The sequence below is a fragment of the Colobus angolensis genome, unplaced genomic scaffold, assembly GCF_000951035.1.
Source record: "Colobus angolensis palliatus isolate OR3802 unplaced genomic scaffold, Cang.pa_1.0 Scaffold150, whole genome shotgun sequence".
Lineage (NCBI taxonomy): Eukaryota > Metazoa > Chordata > Mammalia > Primates > Cercopithecidae > Colobus > Colobus angolensis.
The window spans coordinates 7139020-7153540 of record NW_012114600.1 but is presented as its reverse complement, the minus strand read 5'-3'; the positions used below and the strand labels follow the sequence as shown (position 1 = coordinate 7153540).

The 14521-nt window shown below is 40.4% G+C and overlaps 1 protein-coding gene across 1 annotated transcript in view; it reads left to right on the top strand.

The window, feature by feature from the left end:
• MUC19 (mucin 19, oligomeric) overlaps positions 1 to 14521 on the top strand; it is a 199138-nt gene that overhangs the window by 121852 nt on the left and 62765 nt on the right. Inside the window, 24 exon segments of the mRNA XM_011936117.1 lie at positions 488 to 544; positions 701 to 754; positions 1322 to 1375; positions 1496 to 1549; positions 2911 to 2964; positions 3833 to 3886; positions 4042 to 4095; positions 4670 to 4723; positions 4844 to 4897; positions 6045 to 6098; positions 7390 to 7443; positions 7592 to 7645; positions 8250 to 8303; positions 8835 to 8888; positions 9038 to 9082; positions 9315 to 9368; positions 10117 to 10170; positions 10597 to 10650; positions 11585 to 11749; positions 12356 to 12388; positions 12650 to 12703; positions 12847 to 12897; positions 13760 to 13813; positions 14265 to 14294. Coding sequence (XP_011791507.1) covers positions 488 to 544; positions 701 to 754; positions 1322 to 1375; positions 1496 to 1549; positions 2911 to 2964; positions 3833 to 3886; positions 4042 to 4095; positions 4670 to 4723; positions 4844 to 4897; positions 6045 to 6098; positions 7390 to 7443; positions 7592 to 7645; positions 8250 to 8303; positions 8835 to 8888; positions 9038 to 9082; positions 9315 to 9368; positions 10117 to 10170; positions 10597 to 10650; positions 11585 to 11749; positions 12356 to 12388; positions 12650 to 12703; positions 12847 to 12897; positions 13760 to 13813; positions 14265 to 14294 — 1353 coding nt within the window.

Genomic DNA, 14521 nt, shown 5'->3' with positions numbered 1-14521 from the left:
ATTGCATTTGTTCTGAGAACTTCCTCCTGTGAGGTTACATAGAAACGTTGCCAGGGTATTACTAGGAACCATGAACAGTTTTGTTGTAGGGAAGAAGAGAAAACTTAAGTGAACCTTAGAAACGTTCCTAAAGAGTGGTTTTGATGACTTAGAAGCAAGAGAAATGTTTAGTATATTCTTGATGTGTAAGAGTCCCAGGAAAATTGTTTTTGTCTTCCGTATTCTGGGAAGTAAAACAGTAAACATGGGGACCACCACCTGTCTCCTGATGGAAGACCAGAAATATTGCCTTAGGTTGAGGAACCTGACCTTCTGATTGTTTTGCTAGTAAAATGGATAACGAGAATTATACAGGGTACCACCTCAGGAAGAATCGGTGAAAGTACCATTTATAAATAATTCAGATAAGCCTAGATAGTTTTTAGAGGCAGGCCTACAGGAAAGGGAAAGGTTGATCATCATGGTGATCACACTCTTCCTTGTGTTTCAGCCACCACCAGGGCAGCTCCTGGCACAACTCTTGCCCCTGGCAGTTCCAACACAGGTGAGTCTGCAGGTTGCCAGGGAACCTTCAGAGCTCCTCCCATATTTCGATGTTCGATGTCTCCTCTGCTGCTGTTCTTTCAAGAAGTTGCATCATGTTCTTTTCATGGTCCTTGAATATTTCCTAATATGACTTCCCTGTTTTTCTGTCTCTCAGAGGCCACAGCTTCCCTAGGTGGAAGTGCAATGACAAGAGGTAGAATAACCACCGGTGAGCATTACTGAGTCATTGGACTCACTCTTTAAAAATATCCACTAAAGGTTATTGCTTGAAATGTATGCATGCTACCCATTTCTGCAACACTGAGCATTGTTAGGTAAAATCTTACCTTCATTCATCAGGTTGGTGCAAAAGTAATTGTGGCTTTGCTATTGAAAATCATAACAGATTGGAAACTCAATAATAGCAAATCAGTGATAGCAAATGAGAAACTCAAAATTTAATTTATTTATACACTTTAAGCAGACATTTCCTCTAGTCCCCAAGGTAATCATGCAGCCATTGGACAGTTATATAGAGAATCTAGAGTGATAGCTGCTAGGACCCTGTTCCTGAACCCTAGAGAAATAGAGACCCAATAAGTAAAAATTCCTTTGGTACTATACCATGGGAAGGATATTATATGAGGAGTATATGGATGACCTTTTGGGATTTAAAGCCCAGTTTCCTGAAATACTGAATAAGCATACAGATTTATCCATTTATGAGGTTGTTACTCTCTGCCCACTTGATGATGACAAGGTACTGACCCATGGCTACCCATCTCTTTCTTAATAGCTACCACTGGGGCATTCTCTGGAAAGACTCTGGAACCTGGGAATGACAACACAGGCAAGTCAAAAAGCACACAGGGAATGCTACACCATGGCTGCTTGGGTGACAGGCTCCTAGGGTTACATAACCCTGCACTCCCCATACTGCAGACTTCATTCTTGCTTTCTTTTCTCTCAGAGGTCACAAGTTCCACAGGAGGGGTCAGGACCACTAGGTCAAAAGCTCCAGGAGGTATGTTTCGCCCTTCCCAGGCTTTGAGATTCTTCTCATTGCCCTGTTGTGCTGAGGTGAACTCATAAATGAGAATGGTGGCCAAGGAAAAGCGGTTACTTCTTGTCTGGAAGCACGACAACTGACCATCCTGAGTAGTTCTGTTAAGGAGTTTCAGAAACTGGGCCATCTGAGTCAGGTGTTGTCACATGGCCTGTGTGACAGTGTTAGTTCTCTGGACACCTGTCTGAGGGCCACTGACCTGCAGCAGCCTTCCTGGAACACTGATTCTCTCCACTCTGCTCATCATGATTCTGCAAAGTACAATCACCTGCTACTATCTTAGTAACATGTTTTTTACACTTCTTGTTTATTTCATCTGTTCCCTCTCCCACAAATGTAAATCACATGAGGCAGAGACCTTTCTTCTCACTGACAGGACTATCAGGCACAGTAGAAATGCATCTAGAATATGAGAGAAATGACAGGCATTTTCTTTTTTCTTTTTTTTTGTTACACTTTAAGTTCTAGGGTGCATGTGCACAACGTGAAGGTTTGTTACATATGTATACATGTGCCATGTTGGTGTGCCATTAACTCGCCATTTACATCAGGTATATCTCCTAATGCTATCCCTCCCCCCTGCCCTCACAACAGGACCTGGTGTGTGATGATCCCCTTCCTGTGTCCAAGTGATCTTATTGTTCAATTCCCACCTAGGAGTGAGAACATGCGGTATTTGGTTTTCTGTTCCTGCGATAGTTTGCTGAGAATGATGGTTTCCAGCTGCATCCATGTCCCTACAAAGGACAAGAACTCATCCTTTTTATGGCTGCATAGTATTCCATGGTGTATATGTGCCACGTTTTCTTAATCCAGTCGTGACAGGCATATTCTTATGTAGAATGTCAGTCTGTTCACTTCAGTAGCTACCACCACAGTTTCCCTTCCTGTCAGCAGCAGTTCACAGGATCCCATGCCAGTTGGCATAGGCTACAGAAAAACACTAAAGGAAGCTATAAATGTCTCCTATGTGTTTATTCTTAAAAACATGGTAATCACAGGATTACCTGTTCCACAAAGGAGAACACTTAGAATATTCAAGACTTTCTCTTGCTCCTGGAACACCAGGGAGCCAAGTCACTGGACATGAAATCTGTAAAGTGAATTTAAACTTCCTTCTTTTTGAATAGGCTGTGATGGAAGAAATAGTACCAAAAAGAAAAAAGAAAAAAAAAACAAAACAGTAGTGCATACATTGCAGGGAAATCCATTCATGGTTCATTTCCTTCAGAAAGAGGAAAGGTTTTCCAGTGGATCAAGGCAGCATTGCTGTTTCCAGTGTTGTTTGTCCTATTAGCTCCTTTACCTTCTCATTTTAGGTACTCCTGGTGAATTCCCTGGGACAACAATTACATCTGGAGGTTCCCACACAGGTAGTTGAATGGGAAGGAAATCCTCATCTTGAATGCATGATGACTTTGTAGAGCTGCAATCATAAAATAGCAACTCATGCTTTTTACCAGTGTCTCACAGACCTCTTGATCCTATTCTTCCTTTTCTCAGAGGTCACAACTTTCATAGGAGGCAGGGGCAGTACAGGAACTGAATCCAGAGCAGGGGAGGATGAGCAGCCCATAATTCACATATTACCATGAATCTTGACTCTCATTAGAATGTCTTGTTTGGGCATGGACTTTTCTGCAGAATATTATGCATTTATTTAAGTATAATGGATCTTGGGTCCCACAGAATTTTCTTTAGATTTTACTGTTTATAAAACTTTACCAATAGCCTCTTTTAAAGTGAGATTTCTGTTGCATTTGTTCTGAGATGTTTCTCCTGTGAGGATACTTGGAAATGTTGCAAGGGTATTACTAGGAACTATAAACAGTTTTTATCTAGGGCAGAAGAATTAACTGAAATGAGCCTTAGAAACATACTGAAATAGTGGTTTTCAAACCTCAGAAGCAACAGAAATGTAAAATATATTCTTGATGTGTAAGAGTCCCAGGAAAATTGTTTTTGTCTTCCACATTCTGGGGAGTAAAGTGGTAAACATGGGGGCCACCACCTGTCTCCCAATGGAAGACCAGAAATATTGCCTTAGGTTGAGGAACTGGACCTTCTGATTGTTTTGCTAGTAAAATGGATATGGAGAAAATACACAGGACATGACATCAGGGAGGATCATGGAAAGCACCATTTATAAATAATTAAGATAGATCTGGGTAGTTTTAGAGGCAGGCCTACAGGAAAGGGAAAAGTTGATCACCATGGTGATCCCACTTTTCCTTGTTTCAGCCACCACTAGGGCAGTTCCTGCCACAACTCTTGCCCCTGGCAGTTCCAACACGGGTGAGTCTGCATGTTGCCAGGGAACCTTCAGAGCTCTGCCCGTATTTCGATGTTCGACGTCTCCTCTGGAGCTGTTCTTTCAAGAAGTTGTATCATGTTCTTTTCATTTTTCTTGAATATTTCTTAATATGCCTTTCCATTTTTCTGTCTCTCAGGGGCCACAGCTTTCCTAGGTGGAAGTGCAAAAACAAGAGGTGGAATAACCACTGGTGAGCATTGCTGGGTCATTGGACTCACTTTTTAATAATATCCATTAAAGATTATTGCTTGAAATGTATGCACGCTACCCATTTCTGCAACATTGAGAATTGTTAGGTAAAATCTTACCTTCATTCATTAATTATATTAGGTTGGTGCAAAAGTAACTGTGGTTTTGCTATTGAAAGTGAGAGCAAATCAGAAACTCAAAATTAGCAAATCAGTAATAGCAAATCAGAAACTCAAAATTTAATTTCTTTCTATACTTTAAACAACCCTCCCACTAGTTCCCAAGATAATCATGCAGCCATTTGATAGTTATATAAAGAATCTAGGGTGATAGCTGCTAGGACCCTGTTCCTGAAACCTGGAGAAATGGAGACCCAATAAGTAAAAGTTCCTTTGGTAATATACCATGGGAAGGATATTAAATGAGGAGCATATGGATGACCTTTTGGGATTTAAAGCCCAGTTTCCTGAAATATTGAACAGGCATACAGATTTATCCACTTTGAGGTTGTTATTCTTTGCCCATTTGATGATGACAAGGTACTGACCCATGACTACCCATCTCTTTCTTAATAGCTACCACTGGGGCATTCTCTGGAAAGACTCTGGAACCTGGGAACGACAACACAGGCAAGTCCACAAGCACACAGGGAATGCTACACCATGCCTGCTCGGGTGACAGGCTCCTAGGGTTACATAACCCTGTACTTCCCATATTGTAGATGTCATCCTTGCTTTCTTTTCTCTCAGAGGCCACAAGTTCCACCAGAGGGGTCAGGACCACCAGATCAGAAGTTCCAGGAAGTAAGCTTCATCAGTCCCAGGCCTCAGAGTTCTCATTATTGCTGTTTTGTGCTCAGGATAACACATAAATGAGAAACGGGGCCAAGGAAGGGGCTTAATTCTTGTCTGGAAAGTCAACATGTATTCTGGCCAACCTGAGTAGTTCTGCTAAGGAGCTTCAGACACTGGGTTATCTAAGTCAGGCATTGTCCCATGGCCTGTGTGACAGTGTTAGTCCTCTGGACACCTGTCTGAGGCCCACTGACCTGCAGCAGCCTCCCCAGAACCCTGATTCTCCCTGCTCTGCTCATCACCACTCTGCACAGCACTATCACCTGCTGCCATCTCTCGAACATATTTATTACACTTCTTGTTTATTTCATGTTTTCCCTCTCCCATAAACGTAAATCACCTGAGGCAGAGACTTTTGTCTATTCTTTTCTCTGAGAAGAGGATGTCAGGCACAGAGGAAATGCTTCCATAATGTGAGATGGGTGACTGGTATATTCTTATGCAGAGTGTCACTATGTTTAATTTAGCAGCTACCACCACAGTTTCATTTGGTGTCAGCAGCAGTTCACAGGGTCCAAAGCAAGGTAGGATGAACTACTTAAAATCAGCAGGGGAAGGTATAAATATCTCATAGTAGGGCATTGCTCAGCATCTGATAAGCACAATATCGCCAGTTACCGATATGAGAACATTTAGAATGTTCAAGTCTTTTTCTCTTTCCTGGGAGCACAAGGAAAGCACAACATTTGAAGTAAAATCAGGAAAGTGAAGTTAAACTTCCTTTTTCAGTAGAGTACAGGGGAAGGGATAGTCAGTATAAAAACGTTAGTAAGTTGGCAAAAAAATTATTCATGGTTCATATTTTCTGAAACAAGTTTTCAAGAAAGGTCTTTCAGTGTTTCAGGACCACATTGCTGATTCCAGTACTGCTTGCTCTATTAGCTCCTTTACTTTCTCATTTTAGGGACTTCTGGTAAATTCTCTGGGACAACCATTTCATCAGGAGGTTCCAACACAGGTAGTTCAATAAGAAAGACATCATCATCTTGCATGGGTGATAACTTTGTAGAAATTCAGTAATAAAATAGCAGCTCAGTACTTTTTACCAGCATCTCAAATTTCCTAGACCTCTTGATTCTTCTCTTTCTTTCCTCAGAGGCCACAACTCTCACAGAAGACAGGAGCAGTACCAGAAGTGAATCCAAAACAGGTGAGGATGGCAGCTCAAGATTTGGGAGTTACCAAGAATCATGATTTTCAGGATGACTGGTTTGGAAATAGGCTTTCCTACAGAATATGAAGTAATTTATTTAGGGACTATCTCTCTAAGGACAAATATATTTTTTAATCTAATATTTTCCTTAACCTTTTAATGTACACTTTTCAAATGGGTTGACTCTTCTAGTTGGGGTGTAAATGAAATGTAATTGTTTTGAGAAATTTCCCTATAACATTACTTTGAAATATTTTCAGTATAGTAGTAGGAACTAAAAGCAGTTTTAACCCTGGGAAGTAGAGGTATATGAATCTTGGAATCATGCCTACATAGATATTTTGCCCTAAAATGATAGAAATAATTAGTAATAAGTCAATGGTGACAAAATCACAATTAGATAGCAGGCATTAGTTCTGGTGGTCTATAGTGTAGTGGAGTGCTTGTAGTAAGCAGTATTATAGTATATATTTGAAAATACCTTGAAGAGAGATGTATCAGTCCATTTTCATGCTGCTGATAAAGACATACCTAAGACTGCATAGTTTATAAAGAAAAAGTGGTTTAATGGACTCACAGTTCCACGTAACTATGGAGGCCTCACAATCATGGTGGAAGGCAAAAGGCATGACTTACATGGCAACACACAAGAGAGAGCTTGTTCAGGGGACCTCCCCTTTATAAAACCATCAGATCTCGTGAGACTTACTCACTATCACAAAAACAGCAGGAAAAAGACCCACCCCCATGATTCGACTGTCTCCCACCGGGTCCTCCCATGACACATGTGAATTGTGGGAGCTACATTTCGAGATGAAATTTGGGTGCAGATACAGCCAAAGCAGATCAAGAGGATTCTAAATTTTCTTATCACAAAGCTATGATAAATGTCAGAGATTATGGTTATGCTAAAGATCATGACTTGACTATTATACAATGTATGTATATCTATATCAAAACCTCACACTGGAAATATGTAAAGTTATATGTCAATTAAAAATGTAATTAGAAATAGATACAATTATTATAAAGCAAATATTTTTTGTCGTCTATTCCTGGCAGTGAAATAGGTAAATATGGGAGAAAACTGTCTGTCTCGCTGTCATGTGATGTCAGCTATAATGCCCCAACTTGGTAGTTTATTAATGAATGGGAAAACACATCAGAGTGGCAGCCAGAGAAAGTGACCTTTGACATCTTAAAGATGTAAACAGATTCCTTCTAGAGGCAGGTCTTCAGGAGACAAACAGGAGTCACTGTGGTGATGCCAGTTCCCATTGTGTTTCAGCCACCAGTGGGGTAGTTCCTGCCACAACTGTTGCCCCTGGCCGTTCCAAGACAGGTAAGTCAACAGGTTGACATGGAATCTTCCACGTGCCCTCGCATAATTAGATATCTCCTTTGTATTATTTTTTGCAGGAGTAGCACCATATCTTCTCCACAATCCTTAAATATACTCCAGGTAACTCTTATCCCTTTGTCTCCCTTAGAGGCCACCACTTTCCTAAGAGTAAGTGGAACAACAAGTGTTGGAAGAGCCACGGGTGAGTGCTGCTAGGCTAAGACCCGTAATTCCTAATGACACCTTCAATAGTCTTCTGAAAATATCTACATGATTTGTGTATGCTATATTGAGAAAATTCATAAAAAAGACTACACAATCATTATATTGCCTCCTTATTTCCTGGGCTTACAAGGGCTTTCATTAAAGCATCATAACGTAAAACCATGACAGATAAATAGGTAATATGGGGAGAAAATTCCAATTTCCCCACCAAAAAGAAGGACATGATAGTTGGGAACTGTCTCAGTGAAACTGTGTGGAAAGAAATATTGCATGGACAAATACGAATTACTTCTAGCACTGCCAAGTGTCAGAGTAATAGTTTGCTTCCAAGTGGGGATTTGAGATTCCTATTCAAATCAGTGGACAAACTGTTGAACTAGTGACACCATCTCTTTGTTATTGTAGGTATTACTGGTGTAGTCTCTGGAAAAACACTGAAATCTGGAAATTACAAGACAGGCGAGTCTGAAAATACATGCAAAATCTGGACACGGGCACCTTGGTTGACATAGTCTGCCTGCAGCACTGTGTATGGTCTCCCAAACCTTAATCTTTGCCCCTTCCTTTCTTTTCTTTCTCAGGCACCACAACTTCCATAGTAGGGGGTGACACCAGCCAAGCAGAACGTCCAGGAGGTGAGCTTTTTACTCTGAGGCCTTGGTGCTTTTATCAAATCCCTGTTCTCTGCAGTGAAGACATAGGTGTGAAAGTGGGCAGAGGAAAGGAGCCTGCATTTCCTCTGGGAATATAACATGCCAGAGTCAAAACCTGGGTGTGCCTAGGAATTCCCTGGCCTCACCTGACTTATCCCTCTGGATTTCCAGGAGCCCAGTTTTGCAGAGCTAGTTATTATGTAGCAGGGATGAGGGTGAGCTGCTGGATAACCCCTGCTTATCAGGGTCCCTGACCCTTTTATACAATTTGCCTTTTTCCTAAAGTGTTTACTAACATCTTTCACACTGACTTCTTTGTTACATTTATTGTTCATTGTTGTCCTCCAGCTACTAGAATGTAAGGTGCATTAGGAGAGAGGTCTTTGAACATTTCGTTCACCGATACATGCCAAGGGCCTAAAACAATATCACATGAAAGAGATATTTAATAAAGCTTAGTTGAAAGGTGAAATGTTTTATTTGAAGATTTTTTCACTCTACTTTCTTTAATAGGTACAACTGTGGTTTCACCTCGAGTCAGCAGCAGTTCACAGAGCTCCAGACCAGGTAGGAAAGACTAAATATAGTCCTCATATGCTGGGATTAGAGTTAACAAGTTCTATTTTCAAATTATCAGTATCAAAATGCCTGAGGTAATTGATGAGTAAAATTCAGAAAGATGAATGTGTCATGTGCTTTTTTTTTTTCTCCTGAAGGTACCTCTGTCACACCAGAGAGCTCAGCATCTGAAAGTGAAACAGGTGAGGAGGAGATAGGGTTCCCCATCCACATTCAGTGTGCTCTACGGAAAGGGAACCCCAGTAGCAACAGTGATGGATAGGCGGGTCAGGACATGAAGTGGTAGTCACTTAATTTCCTTACAAAATAGAGGCTTTCAGGAACGTTCTTCCAGTGGATTAAAGCCATATAGCTACTTCCACAACTGATTTAGGAGGTAAAGCCATGTTGATCCCTTTCTTTTTCCACTTTTAGTTACTACAGAAGAATTCTCTGGGACAATTGCTATATCTAGAATGTCCCACACTGGTAGGTTGATAAGCAGGAAATCTCCATGTTTAACCACATAATATAGTTATTAGAGCTGCTTTGCTGAAATACCAACCTCATTCTTTTCTCAGTATCCCAAATTCTGATCTCACCATTCATCACTTCCTCCCTCAGAGGCCACAACTTTAATAGAAGGCCGCAGCGTTCCTCCATCTGGATCCAGCCCAGGTGAGAATGAGCAGAGCATAACAACAAAAGCTGAAATAATCACAGGTGAGCTCTGTTAGGGTATTAACTATTCCTGAAACCTTCCCAAGAATCTGGCCTGAAATATGTAAACACTTTTTGAATTCCCCAGAATTGGCATATTAAGGAAAATCTAACAGATGTCCAACATTTGACATCAATAAATACAGTACAGACCTTTCAAATTTTCCTCCTTATGTCTTGCACCGTGGGTCTAAGGATCCTTCATCACAGCATCATGAGACCCATTCCCTGACAGTTACATAGATGATTTGGGCCCAAGTGTACATTGCTATCATTAAACCCTAAGAAAGGGACTAGTGGTGGAAGACTTTCTCTCAGAACAAATCACAGTAAACTTGCTCAGGGAATGATATGGTTCCATGGGCAAAGCGTGGATTCACTCTCAAAACTAAAGTCCAGAAAAATTAATTTCCTGGTATATTAAAGAAACAAACATTTAATTTGTTTTATTATTAAGAGCCCATGCCCATTAAATTAAGGACCACAAATTAACCAATACAATCCTTTCTAATTTCAGGTACTACTGAGGGCATCTCTGGGAAATCTGTGGAAGCTGGAAGTGCCCACACAGGTCAGGAATTCTGAATCTGGCCTCTTGGGCAATATAGCTTATGGGAGACTCAGAATGTCCTGTGCAGTCTTTTTTTAAAAAAATTATTTTTTATTTTATTTTTCCATAAGTTATTGGGGTACAGGTGGTATTTGGTTACGTAAGTTCTTTAATGGGGATTTGTGAGATTTTGGTGCACCCATCACCTGAGCAGTATACACTGCACCCTATTTGTAGTCTTTTATCCCTTGCCCCCTCCCACTCTTCCCCCTACCAAGTCCCCAAAGTCCATTGTATCATTCTTAAGCCTTTGCGTCCTCATAGCTTAGGACATACGATGTTTGGTTTTCCATTCCTGAGTTACTTCACTTAGAATAATAGTCTCCAGTCTCATCCAGGTCACTGTAAATGCTGTTAATTCTTACCTTCTGTTTCTTTCTCTCTCAGACGCCACAACTTTCCCAGGAGGCAGTGGGACCACCCAAGCAGGACCACCTGGAGGTGAGCTTTTCAGGCAGTGGCCTGGGGCTCTCATCATCTCTCAATTTTGGTGGCTGCAGTAACAAATAATATGAAAGCATTTGAGGAGAAGTCGGCATTCTCTGAGGCCATATTATGTCATAACAGTCTGAAAAGTTATTCTGCTTATAAATTCCATGACCTCAGATGTCTCAGCCAGGCTGTCTCCAGTATCCTGGCCTATGGAGACATTTTTGTCTGATATGAGGATTGAGAGTATATTACATGCATTCCAACCCTCCAGGACTTCCAGTCTTCCTTAGCCAGTTTACCTTTCCACCCACAGCTTGACATTTTCTCTTCTTTTTCTTTTTCTTTTACTTTAAGTTCCGGGATATGTGCAGGTTTGTTACACAGGGATACGTGTGCCATGGTGGTTTGCTGCACCTATTGACCCATCCTTTAATTTGCCTTGGTGTGTGATGTTCCCCTCCCTGTGTCCATGCGATCTCATTGCTCAACCCCCTCACTTAAGAGTGAAAACAAGCGGTGTTTGGTTTTCTGTTCCTGTGATAGTTTGCTGAGGATGATGGCCTCCTGCTCCATCCATGTCCCTGCAAAGGACATGATCTCATTCCTTTTTATTCAGCTTGACATTTTCTATCATTTCTCTACTTTAATTATACATGATGCTTATTTTCTGTATCCCCTCACTAGAAAGCTTCATGAAGTCAAGTGATTATTAAAATGCCCTCAAGTTGTTTGAAAGAGTTCTACTTATAAAGATAAAACCATGCTTTTTTTCTCCTGTGGGCACTTCTGTCACAGCAGGGGGCTATGTCTCTGGAAGGCAAACAAATTTAAAGGACTATTCTCCCCTTGCCTTGTAGTAAAAGGGAAAGCCAGTAGCCACACATCTATCCCATGTTGGCCTGGAAAGCCCAGTACTAAGCAGCTGTTCATTTTTATTCTATAGAAACAGTGTACTCAGGAATGGGCTTCCAGTGCTTTAGGGCCACATTGATGCTTCCAAGCTTAGTTGGAGAGATAATACTCTATAGTTCCATTTTCCTTTTTTGCATTTTATGTACCACTGGAGAATTATCTGGAACAACGATTATGTCTGAAAGTTCCACCACAGGTAGTTTAACAAGAAGGAAATGCCTCTTATTTAATGTCACATGTCACAATATCTCTTTTAGGATGGCTATGATAAAATAACACCCCCAAATCCCCTCTAGTATTCCAAATTCCCAGACTTCACTATTCTACTTTTTCCCTCAGAAGCCACAACTTCCATTGTAGGGAGTGGCACTAGTGGAACTGAACTCAAAACTGGTGACAATAAACAGCCCATACTTTGGCCTCATAAGGATTAGTACTCTCACGCTTTCCTTGAGAGAGTTTGTGTTTCATTTAGAGACATTGCAAGTAATTCAAAATAGGATTGCTGTTATTTATTTGTTAATTTATTTGGAAAAACTGCCAGTCCTAGAATTGAGCCTCCCTTCATCAAGTCGGATGACGGGATGGGATTTTTCCATTGAGTTACAACTCTCACCAGCATTTGAGCTGGAAACCAGAAAGTTTTCTGTGTGAATGTGTGTGAAGTAGAAAAGAGCCTCAGGGAAACAGGGAGCATGCATCCATAATTGTGTAGCTAACAGTTGGCTTGTCCAACATTTTCTCCTATATCTGAAGTTTCAACACATTTAAACCTTTCTTCCCTCCTCTTTCTATCTCACAGCAGGCATCACTGCAGCAACAGGGAAGCAAGCAGGTGAGCACTGGGAAAATGCATCTAGTTTCTCTTTTGTCAAATTTTCAGTTGTGTTTGTACTTGAAACACTGTCTCTCTATCTCCTTTATTATGAACTGTTGAAAGCAGTAAATACATCAATTTTTCCACCTTCCTTGTGCTCAGAGAAAGAGATTTCTGTTACGGCAAATGCATACAGAAACACAGCATATCCCTTTTAGATTTGGGTCCTCATTTGACTTACTCATTCACTGTGATCATCTCAGTTTCTTTGTGTTTCAGGCATCTCAGCGGTAGGCCCTGTCACAAAGGTTGCCCCTGGAAGTTTCAGCACAGGTGAGTCTACTGTGTGGTGGGGAATCCTTTCATGGGTGCTTGCTACAGTAACATGTCTTTCCTTTTGGTGCTCCTGTGTAGGAGCTCCACCGTTCCATTCCATGCCCCCTGAATCTTTTCCATTTGTGTCTTTCTTCTCCAAGCAGTGACAGCTTCTCCTGAAGCAACAGGAGTGACTGGCATTACAACTGCAAGTAAGAGCTGACAATCTACTACATCCTTCCCAGTAGGTCACATTGCCTCAATCACATCTACCATTTGTACTTCCTGTGAAGAGCATTTTTGTTGGGAAAATACCACAATTCCAAATAGGCAAGATTTTACCAATACGTAAATGTCAGATACTCAAATGCCTTTATCTTCCTTTCCTCTGCTTCAAGGAGACTTTACCATGGAGCTAAGGCACTGAGCATCAGTTGTGTGATTGGAGAGAAAGGTCTCTCTTTCCCTCAGTGATATATAAAGGAAATAATAGCCACTAACATTTTTCTCATTAAATATTCTATGGAAATTGTGCGTGCAAAACATAAAGATTAACTCCTGGTCTAGAAACCTCTGAAAGAGCTTGCTGACACATTAGCAAAACAGAGTTCCCTGAGCCCATCAAAGGTCGTTTTCTTTTCATTATGTGTAAAGAGTAAAAATATTGATTCCTATCACTCTGAGGTCCAATGTGGTAGTCACCGGCAAAACTTTTACACATGAAAAGTCTAATACTTAAAGCAATAAATAATGATGTTTATAGTAATAAGCATATTGATAATTTATGAGTTCCTTACTATATCTACTTTTTTAATTAGAGGTTTACATATCTTATTCCAATTAAGAAATACCTAAGGTCCAATTAAGAAGATAAATTTACAAGTGATGTATCTCTTGGTTTTAACAATTAAACTTATATATTTATGTTTTTCATTACTTTTAAAGTCAGAAGGCCTTCTTTTCTGACTTAGTAGAAAGTGTCCAGACATTTTGAATTCAGGTTATCTCATATAATGACATCAGCTTAGCTCATCCCTCTTTCTTAATACTCAATTAATTTTGGTTTTCATCAAGAGACCACAACTTCCCTAGGAGGAAGTGGCACCCCTGGAGCAGAAATAAAATCAGGTAAAGACTTTGAGGCATTTATGTTTATTGTTGTATTTTGATAAATTTCATAGAGGAAATTTTTTTAATGAGTTTTTAATTTGGAAATAAATTGAAATTGCAGAAAATTATCACAGATAATGTGGAGAATCTCTTTAGTGTGGAGTGTGGTTTTAAATTTCCTTTGAGGCTGTGGTATTTCAAGGAAACAGAGTTTCTTCTTGGATTTGAATTTATAAACTCTTGAGCTCAAAGTTCGTAAAGTCTTTCCCTTCGGGAGACGAACCTCCGAGTTCTAGGTTGCTGGAGAGGAGGGTTGCAATAATAGCTGTGGCTTTGAAGTGGTTTTCCTTTTGAAAAGAGCATAGTCTGTAAAACAATGTCCTGTTCATAGATGAAAATTTAAGATTTTCTTTCTTCTTTCCTCTTCTTTCCTTCTCCTCTTCTTCTCCTAATCTCTTTTCATGTGGAGCCACCACTGGAGCACCAGGAAGTAGGACAGGTAAACTTGGGGAAAGCCTTTCATAAGACCTCCAACACTGGCATAATAATAATCATTATGATGAAGGCAGGGATATTGCTTACTGCATTAACCTTGGCCTTGTAAAGAAACACAATCAATCTGAAACATGGTTGTCCTTATGTCAGTTATAAGTCCAGGAAGTGTTTTTTCTTGCTTCAAAGTCACAAATAGACCTACTGTTGGCCACATGTTTCTAAGGGTCACAA